We start from the raw sequence: 14,865 nt of genomic DNA, 5'->3' as shown, positions 1-14,865 counted from the left end.
AGTAAGGAAAACGATAGCTTTACATTATGCTAATAATTTAACTAAGCAAGAGAATTAAGCACTGGAAAGGCTGCCTTCCTTTATATATCTTCACTGAATTGAGCTTATGCTAAATTTGGGTTAGGAAAACGATAGCTCAACATTCAAATTTTAATAATTGCAACCCAAGTAGTAAGGGTAATTAATTATCCGGACAAATTAAATAAACTATGATAATCAATTAAGAAAGGCTACCCTAGAGGATTAACTAAAATTATAACAAGATTCCTTCAAAAAAAAAAATTTGATTACAATATATTTAACTTGTACACATGATTCGCTGGAGTTGCTTTTCAAAGTGTTTTTTATGTCAAAATATATCAAAATGATATTTTTATATTTTTTAAATTATTTTAAGATATCCAAAATATATAAAAAAATTAATTTTTAATAAAAATAAATAATTTAAAAAAAACACGGGTTCAGCTATAACATTACAGAGAGGGTTCTCTTGCGAGAAATATTTTTATGATTTCTACGAGAAAGGTATCCCTTTCCCACATCTAATCTTGGGAATAGAAGTTCATTATTATACTATAAATTAATTAATGAAGCATCTAACATGGTGTAAAGTTGGTGGATAAGGAGGAGAAAAATTAAGAAAAGGCATCAATCATGCTGCACTCCTCCTGTATGACGAATGAAACCAATTTTAAATATAAATAAAATATTGGACGGACGTCAGCTATATGCCAAACAAAGCTATAAAAAATTTGGTAAACAACAAATCCAACAAAAATTGAAGGGGCTCGTCAGAGGTCATTTGGCTTTCAGAAAATAATGTTTGCTGAAACCCATTTTTAATGCTTTCTTCTCCATCGAGTCAACAGTTTGCACACATCATTCCACCCAATGATGAGTGCCTGTGAATGTTGCGTTTCAACGGATGACTTAAGGAAAAGAAGGCGATCAAAGTTCCAAATCCACATGATTAGTAATTAATAAAATTAATCACATCAACATTCCTTCCTTTCTTTCTCGCGATATATCAAGCACGCATGATCAAACTCCAGCCACATGATACTGTTCTTTACCTTGAACAAACCATGGCGTCTGTCTGTATATGTGCTATAGCAAGAAAAACAACCACCATGCACAGTATATTGGCCTTGAACATTAATTAACCTTTGGGGTAATTAAGTGATAATTATGGTTAACATTAATTAGTGGTAGGCACACTATCATATTAATTTACCCATTTTGAATTATAATAATTTTTATTTTAGATGTTTTTTAAAAATATATCTGTATTTAAAAAAAAAATACTAATGCATTGCTATATCACCACAATGATGAACACAAATTCAATCCTTAAAAAATGTATTTATTAAGAGGAATAATTACAAACTCCAAACATGACTAATCCAACCTTCTACCAAAAAAGGGTGGGAGATACCCGGTCAACGGAAAAAAAAAAAAAACAAGTATTTTTAAGGAATGAGAGGAGGTATTTGAACAGTTTCTCGTGAGATAAACAAAAGGTACCAGGTCTAACTCTAACTCTCCATTTGTGAATTGTTCAATGCATCTAATTATTTAGTGGAAGTATAATCTCTGTTGTTGCGTATATCTATTAATTATATATATAATGACCTGCTACCAATACTAATGTCAAACCCTCTAAAATTTAATTCTCCGCCTCCCTTGGGGCCACGTATATTATACCAAGATTCCAAGTATATGATCATTAATCCTCATCTCTCTCTTTTTCCCCCCATTGTTTTCGATCTGCTCTATATATACATACATACCATAGAGTGCCTCTGTCGAGCTAGCCCACAAACTTCTTTTTCAGAAATGGAAAACTCAATGAGCTGCAAGCCAATAATCTCTTCTTCTTCTGAAGAGAAAACAACTGATCATGATAGTTTTGAAGAGAGTGGGTGGACCATGTACTTTGAGGATTTCTTTGCCCAGAACAATGAAGAGGATCATAATCATGATCGAAATGAACATGGTTCTTTCTCGTATGATCATGATGGGAGTTCTTCACTAGTCTCTGATGCTGCTTCTTTGGTTGTGAAGAAGTCTGCTGGTGATCATCACGGTGAACAAGTTGTTGGGCTACCTATTAATAATAACAGAAGTTTCAAATACAGTTTAAGTTTCAAGAAAAGAAGAACCAAAGGAACTTTGGTTGATGATGCTTTGGAGGATACTGCTAGTTCTCCTGCTAATAGTCCCAAGGTTAGAAATGTTAATCCCTTCTTCTTCTTCTTCTTCTTCTTATCCCCCTTTATTTTTCCTCTTCTTTCTCAATCCATAGTTAGGTGTATACTGGGATTTTGTTTTCTTCAATTTGTTTTTGTATATGTCAACTATCTTATATTTTTTTTATCAAGCATGTTGTTAAGTCAACCATCTTTTCTTGAACTCTTATGTGAGTAGGTTTATGATGATATGATGATAAACCAATACAAAAGGAGCACAAAACAGAAAGATAACATGGAAATTTCACAGGTATGAGCATCCATTTCTGAAGTTTTAATAATTTATTTTCATGCATGGTCCTTTTGGCAGGTTTTCATGTTATCTTACCTAACAGCAGGTTCTTGTGGATTTTATTGCAATATAGGACGAGGCAAGTGCTTCAAAGCAGGTAGATAAGAGAAGTGATTTCGGTTTTATTGGAGGGGGAAGTGACAACGCAGCACTGAAGAAAAAGGGTCTTTGCTTAGTTCCTCTGTCCATGGTAGTAAATTATCTTGGTTAAATCCACCTTTTCTCGGCATTTCTCTCTAGCTCTGTAGCGCTCTCTCTCTCTCTCTCTCTCTCTCTCTCTCTGGACCACTCTAGCTAGTACCCTGTCTTATGGCATTGCATGAACAAAAAGGATGTGATGGGATTAAGACCCATCATCATCTTTGTGGCATTTGATAATATATATATAAATACTGGTATTAAGTTCATGCAAAACCTTCTCTCATTGTGTATGCGAAGGGGTATGAGGAAACATCTCTGTAATGTCAGGGATATTAGCGAGATTTGAAGGGTTTTAAAGCAGAAGAAGTTTCTCCTCCTCATGTTCATATTCTTGCTGCGTTTTCTATTGTATCCCATGTAAAAACTTGCCGCAACCGCTCCACCGAACACACACTCAATAATCTATCCTCCCGTTCCAAAATTTCTCTTGAAGCTAGCTAGCTAGCGTGCACCGTAAGGAAAGAACTTACAGCAATATTCTAACTGATCTTCTAGTTAATTTTTCTTGCATATATATATTCTACTAATTAGTACCACGAACTTCAAATCTTTCGGTTCCTTATCTTGAGTATTTTATTTGGGTTTCGCCTCTTCTTTTCTTGATAGATAGTGATATGTATTAAGTACTTTTCAAACAACACCTAACAACCCCACTACCCCCCCTATAAATCCATAATTAATTCTGCTTCAAAAAGATAAGAGAAAAGGCTCCTTTATTTCTAAGGTGTACTTGAATCTCCAATGTATAAATTAATACTTTTCAAAAAGAAATTGTTTCATGGTTGAATTAATTAGAGAGGAATAAATCTAGTTTGATTCCTTCATAATCTAACTTGAAGATGAAATTGAAAACAAAATCCATTGAAAACCAATTCAAAATGTGCCCCTGCCGCTAAGTTGGAACAAATTTAGCTGAGTTCGCTGTTTCATGATCACCAAAGTAATAATTCAAGCACCGTAGATATATGCCGACTGCCGACATATCATAATGATATCATCTCATTTGAATTCCAAATATCTCCTTCGCATTCTAACAATTCTTTAGGGGAAAAAAAAGTCAAAACACATAGGATTTTTGCACTGAGACATGTTTAACCGAAAAGACATTTATTAATATAAAAGTAAGAGGACAGAAAGAAGAAGATAAAGAGGACAGAAAGAAGAAGAGAAAGAGATGGAGAATGCGACAAAAAAATATAATGCCCTTTGCTATATGAGTTTCTGTATTAGATCGAGTGTGTTTTTGATAGATGACAAGTGTGTATGTATATTTGCTTGTTAATCATAATACAAATAGAAAAATACACAACAAAAAATGTATGTCTCTAATTAGAATATGAAAAATTTTGAACAAGAAATGTATGTCTCCTTATATGGTTAAAAGGTCTAATAAGGCTCTCTAATACGCCTTGCAAGTTGATTCTAGATGGAAATACATAACAAAAAAAAAAAAAAAAAACTACACGAAAACAGCTTAATGATATAGTAAGATGATATGGTAAGAATACTTGTTATCCAATCATCAATGGCAACAAATTGAATTTGTAATTTCATTTTCACAATCATGTCACCAATAAAATAAAAATCAATTTTAATATATTTCATGCATAAATGAAAACCCAAATTAGCTATGAGATAAATTGCTTCAAGACTGTCACACCATAAGATATAAGGAAAAAAAAATAGATAACCAAGTTTAAACAATAAAAAAGAGAGTCATTATAACCATACAACATTAGTGATAGCCTTATATTCAACATTTGTAGAAGATCATGCAACCATTTTCTACTTACTAGACTTCCGAGAGATATAGTTACGATTAAGATAGACAACATAAGTATCTATAGACTTTAAATTATCGACATTATCAACCCAATCAAAGTCATTAAAGTCATGCAGTAGGAGATTAGAAGAAATAGTAAAACATAAGTAAAAAAAGATATTGCATGTACACAACATACGATACATTTAAGTACTACAAGTCAATAGTCCTTAGACATAGCATGATTGAACTAACAAACCTTATTAACAATAAAAGAAATATTTGATCATGTAAAAGTAAGATATTGAAGAGGAACAATCACCAAATAATATAAAACAGAGTCAGAATAAGCAAAACCACTTTTAGAGGTGGCAAAAAGATAAGAACTAACAGCCATCAATGTGAAAACTAGTTGACATCGAGATATATCAATTATGTGCATAATATAAGAGGCATAGCCAGGCTAGGAGAAGAATATCTTATAAAAAGTATATTTCACCTCAATTCCAAAAAAATAACTCAAACAACCCAAGTCTCAAATAGAGAATTTTACATTAAGACGAGCAATCAATTAAGTTATAGAAGAAAGATCATTACATGTGATAAGGCATCATCAATATAAACTAGAATATAGATTAAGGTAATTAAGGATTCGTTTATAAAAAAAAAAATGAAGTGTTAGTTTGATACACCTCTAAAGTATAAAACCTAAGAAGAATTGGCAAAAGCCAATTAAACAATGCATATGATGTCTATTTAGGGTCTGTTTGGAGTGTGATTGCAGTTTCTTTTCAAAGTGTTTTTCGTGCCGAAATGCATCAAAATGATGTTTTTTTTATTATTTTTTAAAAAATTATTTTTTGAGATAAGCGCATCAAAACAATCCAAAACATCCAAAAAAAATAATTTTTCACCAAAAAAAATTGAATTTGTTGGAAACGCGGGTTGGCCAGTGTTTCCAAATGTAGCCTTAAATCAATAAAGAGATTTGTGAATTTTTCATGCATGAAAAGAAAGGTTAAGATCAACAAATCCAAAAGGTTATTGCATGCAAACATCAGTGTCAAGAAAAAATTAAAAAAGACACTATAAACATCTAACTAGCGAATATACCAACATTGAGAAATAACAATAACAAAAATAATGTGAACTATAGCTAGCTTATCTATTAGACTAAAGGTCTTATCAAATTGAATACCTTATTCTTGATGATAACATTTGGATATTAGTCGAGCCTTATAGAGTTTAATGGACCCATCGATTTTCTATTTAATCTTGTACACTTACTTACAGCCAACAATGCTCATAGAGGAATTAAGATGAATAAAAGACCAGGTGTGCTTATGAACCAATGTATTAGTTTTTTTAGTCATCATTAGATTCCATTTAGAATTTTGTTTGGCCTTAATATAACAAGAAGGTTCAAATAAAAGTGTGAAGTAACCTTGTTTAAGGAAAAATGAGAGATAAGATAGTGTTTAGGTTAAGGTGGACAAAGGGTTATGAAGTGAATATGGATATGAATATATGATAGGAGATTTAAAGAAAAAGAGTAACTAGAGGAACTATTATCCTTGACAACATTAAGATCAGAAGTAGTGGGTAGAGTCTTATAAATAGATGAATGATACGAGATAATAAGAGACTGTATCAAAGTTAAGGAATGGAAACTAGATAAAAAGATTGAAAATGGGACCAATGATGGAGCATCATAAGGAGTCTCATAACTAGGAGACAAAGCGGAAAGAAGTAAGGTAGAGGATGACATAAAAAGATGATGTAATAAAATAGATATAAGAATGTTAATCCATGAAGGATTAACAGTTAAAAGACAGGAACACAAGTACTATGATGACATAAAGGAAACTAATAAAGTGGATTTGGCATCAAAAAAATAAGGACTCATATAATGTTTAATGAGACAATATAAACATGTCAAGTAAAGATATCTATACAACGATATCCTCGATGACTAGACTATAACCAAGAAAGAAAGATGAGGCAGTGTGAAAAATCAAGTTTATGTTTGTTATATAGACGTAGAAACAAAAAAGCATGAGTAACTAAAAATATTTAAAAATGCATAGTTAGGTTATTGTTTAAAAAGTTTTAGTAAAAAAGAATGATGTTGAAGAAGTTTTGTGTATATTCAGTTGATGATAAGAATAGCAATTTTGAAGGTAGAATGAGCAATACAAATATTGTTAAAGCAGGAATTTAGTTTTCAAAAGTTACTTTCATAATCACTGTAAAATTATTTTATATGAATTCCAAATTGATTTTCAACTCACTTTTAAAATTGAAAAAAAAAAGCATCATAAATCTTGGATTTATTTTGTAAAGGAAAAAACCAGGTTTATTTAGAAAATAATCAACAAAAAATTTATTCACTAAAAAATTTGGCAGGGGACCATAAAACATTAAAAAAAACTAAGTCCAAGGGAGCCAAACTAACATGCTTTGATGAATCTTTAATGAGATCAATTGGAATTTCCATAAAGGTAAGTTATATAATTAAAATGATAATTGGTTAAGGATGAAACTAGAATAACTTTATTAAAGAGAATTTTATGCAAGAAGAAAGAGTGTGAACGACCAAGATGAATTTGATGCAAGAAGCAAGAATGTGAATGACCAAGATGCCGATTCCAGACTTCAAATATAGTTTTTTTGTGATAAAACACTATGGTAGTGTTTGGTTACTATCCTGAAATAGAAGGGACGAAGACAGTGAAAACAAAAATATGTTTGGTTGAAAAGACAAAGATAATTTTTGTGATAAAACACTAGAGTAGGGATTGGTTTATGTCTCTGGATAATTTTAGAGTGAATTTTTGTACTTTCAAAACAGAAGGTATAGAGGGGACATGTCTCTAGAGATAATATATTTTTTATTTTTTTTATTCCTAAACATCATTGTAAAAAACTCTTAATTTCAAAATTGTTTAACTAAGACACGTAAGGATAAAAATATTAATTATTATATTTTGAAAACCCAGCTTAATGGTTGATCCAAGTCAAATCCAGAGTCACTGGTTAAGGCATGGGCACAGGTAGAGTTGACCCGAGTCAGTCTAAGAATACAAATGATTATTATAATAGTTTTAAACCTTAGTTCAGGAGTCGACCCGGGAAAAGCCCAAGTCATGAGTGGGGTTGATTGTTAACCTAGGTCAATGTAAGGATAAAAAGGATTATTATCATAGTTTTAAAAACCCAAGTCAGGGGATCGACTTAGTGTAAAGCCTAGGTCACATGTCACCAAGTTGGCCCTCGTTAACATAAAATAAAAATTATTATTATCATAGTGTTAAAACTTTAGTTATGGGTGAACCTAGGGCAAGGTTTGGGTCACAGATTAAGAATATTAACTTGGGTTGACCCGGGTCTATATAAAGATAGAAGTTGTTATTATCATAATTTAAAAACTTGACTTGGGGGTCGCCTAGGGCAAGGCTTAGGTTGTCAAGAGGGTCAACATGGGTTGACCTGAGTCAATGTATGGGTAAAAATGGCTATTATTATAGTTTTAAAACTTGACTCAAGAGTTGACTCAAGGTAAAGTTCAAGTCACAGGTTGAGAGGGTCAACCCAGCTGACCTAGTTTTTTTTTTAAAAAAAATCAAAGCCTTATTTTAACAAAAACAAATTCAAAAAAAAATCAATGAGTTTTTTACCCATGTTTTATCCCAAGTTGACTTGGGTTTTTTACTGAATCAAGTCAATTTAATCCTTCCTCTATTTTTTTTTAAATCAGACCAGTCCAAGCTTCAAGTCAACCCATCTAATCAGTCCTAATTTTATAACTATGGTTATTATAATATTATTACTTTCAACACTCATTATAAACTAAAGTAAAAACAATCTAATTATTTTTTAAATATGTAAGTTTGACAATAATACAAATTAAGAATAAAAATAGACTTTTTCATATTTTATTATGTCTTGTCTACTATAACCAAACATGATATAAAAACAGTTATTTTATCTTGTATATCATTACTAAACACAATTTTGTATTTGTCTCCTTTTCTATCTTGTCTCCTCTATCTTCATTGCCTCCATCTCTTCTGTTTAGAGGACTCGATGTCAAGGATTGGTAGTGAAGCTAGTTTAAACTATCTTTAACTATACTGGATAAAAAAAAAAAAAAATTGACTGTAGAAACTCAATCCTTGACAAGACAAAAATAATTGCTAAATTAAAAATAAAAAAACATTATCTAAAATAAATTGTCATATAGAAAACCATAGATTTTATGATATCAAGAAAATGTCAAATGGTAGATAGTTTTAGGAAACACTGAGGTGTATAAATTAAAGTAGAGCCAAGATATAAGATATTAAGTTTCTTACAATCACTTACTTCAAGTTGTTTGAAGTTAGTATAGATTTCCATATAAGTGAGTCATGTGGTATTTAGTGTGACATGATATCCTTGACATTAGGATGTTATGATTGGCTATGATTCAAAAATGAGTGACTTGCTAAAGTAGTATTGGTCGAAGGTGAAGGATGTAGAATTAAAGAGGTTAAAGAGTTTCCTATATGAAAAAAGAAAAAAAAAAACACCTAAAAAGCAAGAAGAACATGATAAAGTGATATGATTATATTTACCATATATTAGCACTAGGCATATGTGTCATGTGTGGTTGATTCTAACATGATTAATCCCTACAGCTAAATTAGAGTAGCAGACATATCAAGCGATAGTAATCATAAAAAATAATTACCTTCACCGCGTATCACTAAATGATATTAATGTTTTTGATCGATCACCCATATTTGCTGCACTTGTTGAAGGTCGTACTGCTCCTGTCAATTATACAATTAATAGGCATGAATATGCAATGGGATATTATTTAACAAATGAGATTTATTCTAATTGGTCAACCTTTGTTAAGACATTTCCAAGGTTATTAGGGGCAAAGAGAAAATAATTTGCAATTAAGTAAGAGTTTGCAAGAAAGGATGTGGAGCGAGCATTTGAGATGCTACAATCTTATTTTGCAATTGTACGTGAACCTGTGTGATACTGGGATGAAGAAATGCTTGCAAATATTATGAAAGCTTGCATAATAATGTATAATATGATTATTAAGGATGAAGGAGCAATGAACCTTGGATTTGACCGTGAACATGAAGTCAATTCCTTTATATCAGTGTTATATGGTGAAATACTAGAACTAAATGATTTTTTTCAAACTCGTAATCAAATCAGGGATAGAGCAACTAGCTTTCAACTCCAAGAAAATTTGATTGAACATTTATGAGAACAATATAACAACGAGTAGAATCATTAGATTTGAGCTTTTTATATTATCATAGTTTTCAAGTATATTTTTTTTTTCATTATGGTTGTTATCGTTTAAGTTAATTAATCTTATTTATTGTTGTTGAGTGTTAGAAGAACTTGAAAAAAGTATTATGTATTGATATCAATTTTATAACAATATATTTAAATAACTAAGAAATTTCTACATGTTTAATTAAAATACATTACATTAAACAATAAATCAATCAATTTAATTAAAAATTAAAACCCCTTTTTTGCAAAATTTATAACTTTCTTTTTTGTAAATACACTGCAAAAATTGGATCCAAATTAGAAATGTATATTTTCATAATTTGTTCTTCTTTCTCAATCATGTCCAATTTATGTTTCTCTTGACTTTGCTGAATCATCATAACTTGTTGTTCTAACATAATTTTCTTGTCTAGTTTTTTTTTTATCCTTAATTTCAACTAGAATATCCTTGAATTATTATAAGATATTTGTTACAATTATCTCCCTAACTTCATCTTTTGTTTGTCTACATTTAAGTCGTTCCTTTACAGCCTTTTGATCGATTGGTCTATCTTGATAGATCAACAATCCACTATCTTCTCCTAAACTAACAGAATCGGGGTAGATGGAGTTGATGAAGCCGAACTTGTATTGGCATGACTTTTTTATTTCTTGTTTGACCTTTGATGTTGATTTGCATGCTTAAGTTGTCATTTGGGTTCTTTTTTAAGATAACTTGTAAACCCCCATCAATAAAAATAAATAATACTAATAAAAAAATACATATGATCGAAGTAATGAGGTTTCGATGAGTAATGGAGATTTAGTATTTGAAAATAAGTATAACTGTATAGGATAATTGTCGATAACTTGGGACCTTTAGGTATAAGGGAAACTCTGCTAAAATTTTGACGGACATTTCGGCAAGTCTCTGGTAAGTTAGGCAGGAGAAAAAAAAATACCTATTTTTTTTTAAGTTAAGGCTCAGAGTTCTTTTACGAATGTATTAAATTACAGAGTGTTACATAACCCAACAATATTCTAGTTGAAATCATTTGCCAACACAAGAAGCATACATTTGCCGAGCATTATTAATCTAGTTAAAAACTAGATAAATTCAACAATGTTAAAATATGTGTTAAACAATTTAACATGAAAATGAATATTAAAATTACCCTTGATTATTTGGTCATTCCACTTTGATGACGATTTTCAATTAGAGTAATAAATCCAATAAATTTACTAACTTCTCTATTTATTTCTTGCCATCTACTTAAGATCCTTATTTGGGAATGATTATTCAAGTTTCCTCCATTCTCTACGAAGTAAGAATGTACTTGAACCCAAAATTGTTTTGTTTATTGTTCAACTCCTGTAATTGGATTTTTGCTTGTATTTAACCATGCAGACACAAGTAAACAATCTTCCTCTTGTGCGAATTTTTTACTTCTATGTCATTTTTTATTGTATGGATATTTAAATTCGAGTATGTTAAGTCATCAATTAATTGATTAGAATCACTTTGTTGAAAGAGAATATCTTCTGACTCGCTTAAAAGAAGGTTGGTAAAGGAGCTTGGAAATTTGAATCCATCTATATATATATAAAAAAAAAAAAACTCAAGTTAGAACTTCACAAAGAGAGTGTAAAGGAAGCTCACATTCGATGTCTAGCAATTTTATAGTTTCCATACATGTGAATTAACAATAAGTATTGCCTCTTACTTATTCTAACATTAATTTGATCATACAACCATTAGAATTTGGCTATCTTTAAGAACTAAAAGAGGATTGATATGCTGGTTTGGTTGTATTTCCAATAAGACAATATAATTGACCCCGAATTAAAACAAGCAATCAAGAATAAATTTAAGATATGTCACCCCATGTTTTCATCAATACCAGTCACCACCATTACTTCCTTTCAATTTTTTCATAGACAACAACATATATGAAAATTGTCTTAACCCGTATCAAAAGCATAAAATAATAAACAAAGAAAGAAAGCAATCATCACAAATAACAAATTAACATCAAAAGGTATTAAGAATCAAGAGATAAAAAAAATAAAATAAAAAAAGGATTTAAATAATCATACCTTTTGGTTTCAACTAATTAACATAGTAGAGGTGCAACTGATGTTTTTAATTAATTGGAGGACAACTTCATCTTGTGTTTTTTTCAAACCACAGAGAAGCTGAGGGACAAGGCTTTGAGATTTGCATGTTTATTTTCTTCTTTCTGTTATGTTTTTAAAAAGAAAAACAAAGCAAAGAGATGTTGGCCAATGGATATATGTACTTTCTCTTGTCTTTGGTTGTTCTACACAGAAGTGTAAAAATAGCATTTTAAAGCTAGAAAATGTATTTTAGCTATTTATATTAAGGGTAATCATTTTCGGTTCAGTTCAATTTTCACTTGGAAAAATTAACCAAACCAAAATTATTATTATTTAAAATTTAAAACCGAAACCGAACTGAAACTGGTTCAAACCGATTGGTTTCGGTTTGGTTTTTGTTGTTCAAAAACCGGTAAAACCGAGAATCAAATCTCGTTTTTGTTCTTCAAGAACTTGTTCCAGTTTACAACCAAAGTCGCAAATTACAAAATAATGAAAAAAAAGAGGCAAAAACCCACAAAATATCAAGAAAAATAGAAACTAGAGATTAATCAAAATGGCAAGTAAAACAGATATATCCATAATGAGCGAGTTGGATCTAAATGAGGGCTCAAATTTTGCACTTCCATCAAATATTTATGTTGTCCATAGTCATTTTGAAGAAGCAACAATTGAGCAAAGGTTTTCTTTGAAAACGAAGCAGATGGACAGATCCTAGATATAGTTTAACTTGATTGAAGTAAAATGTGAAGTTCATGAATTTGTTGCTAGGAAGAGAAGAGTGTGATTGAGAAATAAGATGTAGGGAGGCAAAGAGAAAAAATGAGGGGGTGAGTGGAGGCTGAAGTTCATGAATTTATTGTTATGGAGAGAAGAGAATGTGATGGAGATATAAGATGCAGGGAGTCTAAGAGAGGGGGGGTAGCTGTGAGTGTGTGTTGCTTTAGGGTTTAGGTTAGTAACTATTTATACTATTTTTTTATAGTCAGTTATGTGGTTGAACCGGTTTGGTTCATTCCGGTTCAATCGATTTTAGGCATTGAAAACTAAAACTGAACCGAACCGCAAATTCTTTTGGGTTTTCTAATCAGTTAAGTTTTTTTTTTCTCGATTTGGTTTTTTCAATTAATTATTTTTAGATTTTTTTAGTTTAATCAATTTTTCAAATTGTTTACTTATCCCTAATTTATATAGTTACCCTGTTAGAGTTGTTAAAACTAAAAATAATAAGTAAAAGTATAATTTTTCTATTTTAGCTTATCCTATTAGCTCTTCACGTTGGAGTTGATCTTAGATATTGTTGAGCTTGGGGTGTTAGGTTTATAAGTCTAGTTGAGATTATTTTTTTTTCCTCATCTTTTCCTTTTTCTTTTTCTTTTCTTTTTTGTTAGGGCCCAATTGAGCCCTATTCATTTTCTCCTCCTTTGTATTTCGTCCGGCTACTCATAATTGCCTAACTCAATTCCCAAATTCCAATATGATATTCAATGAATCCACACAAAGAAACAAAAAAAAAAAGAAGAAGAAGAAGAAGAAGTAAAGAACACTTTATATTTATGTGTGGAAACTTGCAGGCAGCAACCAAAACCACAGAGTCTTCTTTTGAACATATAGCACGAGCCTTAATTACGGAATCAGAACAATTTCCCTCAAATCTCCAAGTCCCCATATGCTTTCTGATCAGCAAACAAATACTTATCCTCACCTTTATTAAGCTTCAAAAGGCAATATTTCTACCAATATGAAATGCATTAAGACATGAAGCACATGGTGATGGTATGGGACGCACGTGATGTTCCCCTCCACTATGCAAGCAAACCGTACAAAGACTTCCATTCATGAATAAAACATACATGCATACATACACACACATACATATACATACACACACACGCACGCACGCACTCCCAGAAGAAAAATAGTACAATCAAAGTCATTTCCATTATCCCTCCTGATGAAGGCATCAAATGACATTAGCCCCCACTTCATTTAAAGGTGTCTGCGAGTACAGCCGATGTTGTTTTTTAATGCATTTTTTTATTTAAAAATATAGTAAAATAATATATTTTTAATTTTTTAAAATTATTATTGATATTAGTATATAAAAAAATATGAAAATACTAAAAGAGTATTAATTTTAAAAAAAATTTAAATTTTTTAAAAATATTTTTAAAACACATTAACAAATAAAACTTAGCATTACTTCATATCCTAGTATTTTAATTGTCCTTACATTTATACCTCTCTATCTTTGTTCTTGTTTGCATCTCTCTTGGCAACTAGAAATGAATCTAAATAATAATAAATCAAAGATATCATATCATAAAAGAAAACATAACAAAATATATCTTTTCAATCCAAATATATCTTATAAAAAGATGTAAAAATAACACCACCAAATATAATATAATGTAAAAATATTTTTATCTCATCGATATCGTGGAAGGGTGTCATGATATCACAATACCATATTGAAAATTATTACAGAAATATATATTTAGTGTACTTAAAAATATGTTAGTAATTGTTTTTTAAAGTGTTTTTTTATTTTAAAATATATTAAAATAATAATTTTTTATTTTTAAAAAATTATTTTTTATATTAATATATTAAAATAATCTAAAAATATTAAAAGTATATTAATTTAAAGTAAAAACACATTCAAATTACCAAGGTGGAAGTCAAGAGACTTGCCTATGGTGCTTTCGGCTGTTAAAACATGTACGCGAAAAGTTGGCATGTGATTTTTGCTCTTTGATTTTTACCCCACCACAGAAAATCGTTTTGATCTTCTTTCATTCGCATTATGGAATGAAAACAAAACAAAAAACGTGGGTCATGGCGTTGGTGTTATCCTTTAATGGCAGGGGCGACAAGACTGGTGACCAATCATGCGATGCAAGAATGCAGCTTTTTGTTTTTTTGGACGGTAACGCGGAGCGAGGTAAAGTTTGTTT

The 14,865-nt window shown here is 30.6% G+C and overlaps 1 protein-coding gene across 2 annotated transcripts; it reads left to right on the top strand.

Annotated features, from left to right (window-relative positions):
• Window positions 1-1,604: 1,604 nt before the first annotated feature.
• On the top strand, window positions 1,605-2,931 carry LOC118062981 (vascular-related unknown protein 4). 2 transcript variants are annotated; one of them, XM_035076879.2, is made up of 3 exons: window positions 1,605-2,226; window positions 2,428-2,499; window positions 2,588-2,723. In XM_035076879.2, exons 1-3 carry the CDS (start codon window positions 1,648-1,650, stop codon window positions 2,612-2,614), a joined length of 678 nt encoding a protein of 225 aa, XP_034932770.1. In that variant the 5' UTR covers window positions 1,605-1,647; the 3' UTR covers window positions 2,615-2,723. The 2 variants fall into 2 exon arrangements, with proteins under 2 accessions (XP_034932770.1, XP_034932769.1); XM_035076878.2 differs by having other exon boundaries at window positions 1,628-2,226; window positions 2,615-2,931.
• The last annotated feature ends 11,934 nt before the right edge of the window (window positions 2,932-14,865 follow it).

Source organism: Populus alba, chromosome 1, assembly GCF_005239225.2.
Source record: "Populus alba chromosome 1, ASM523922v2, whole genome shotgun sequence".
Taxonomy (NCBI): Eukaryota; Viridiplantae; Streptophyta; class Magnoliopsida; order Malpighiales; family Salicaceae; genus Populus; species Populus alba.
Note: the sequence above shows the minus strand (reverse complement) of the source record. Positions and strands in the feature narration are given on the sequence as shown.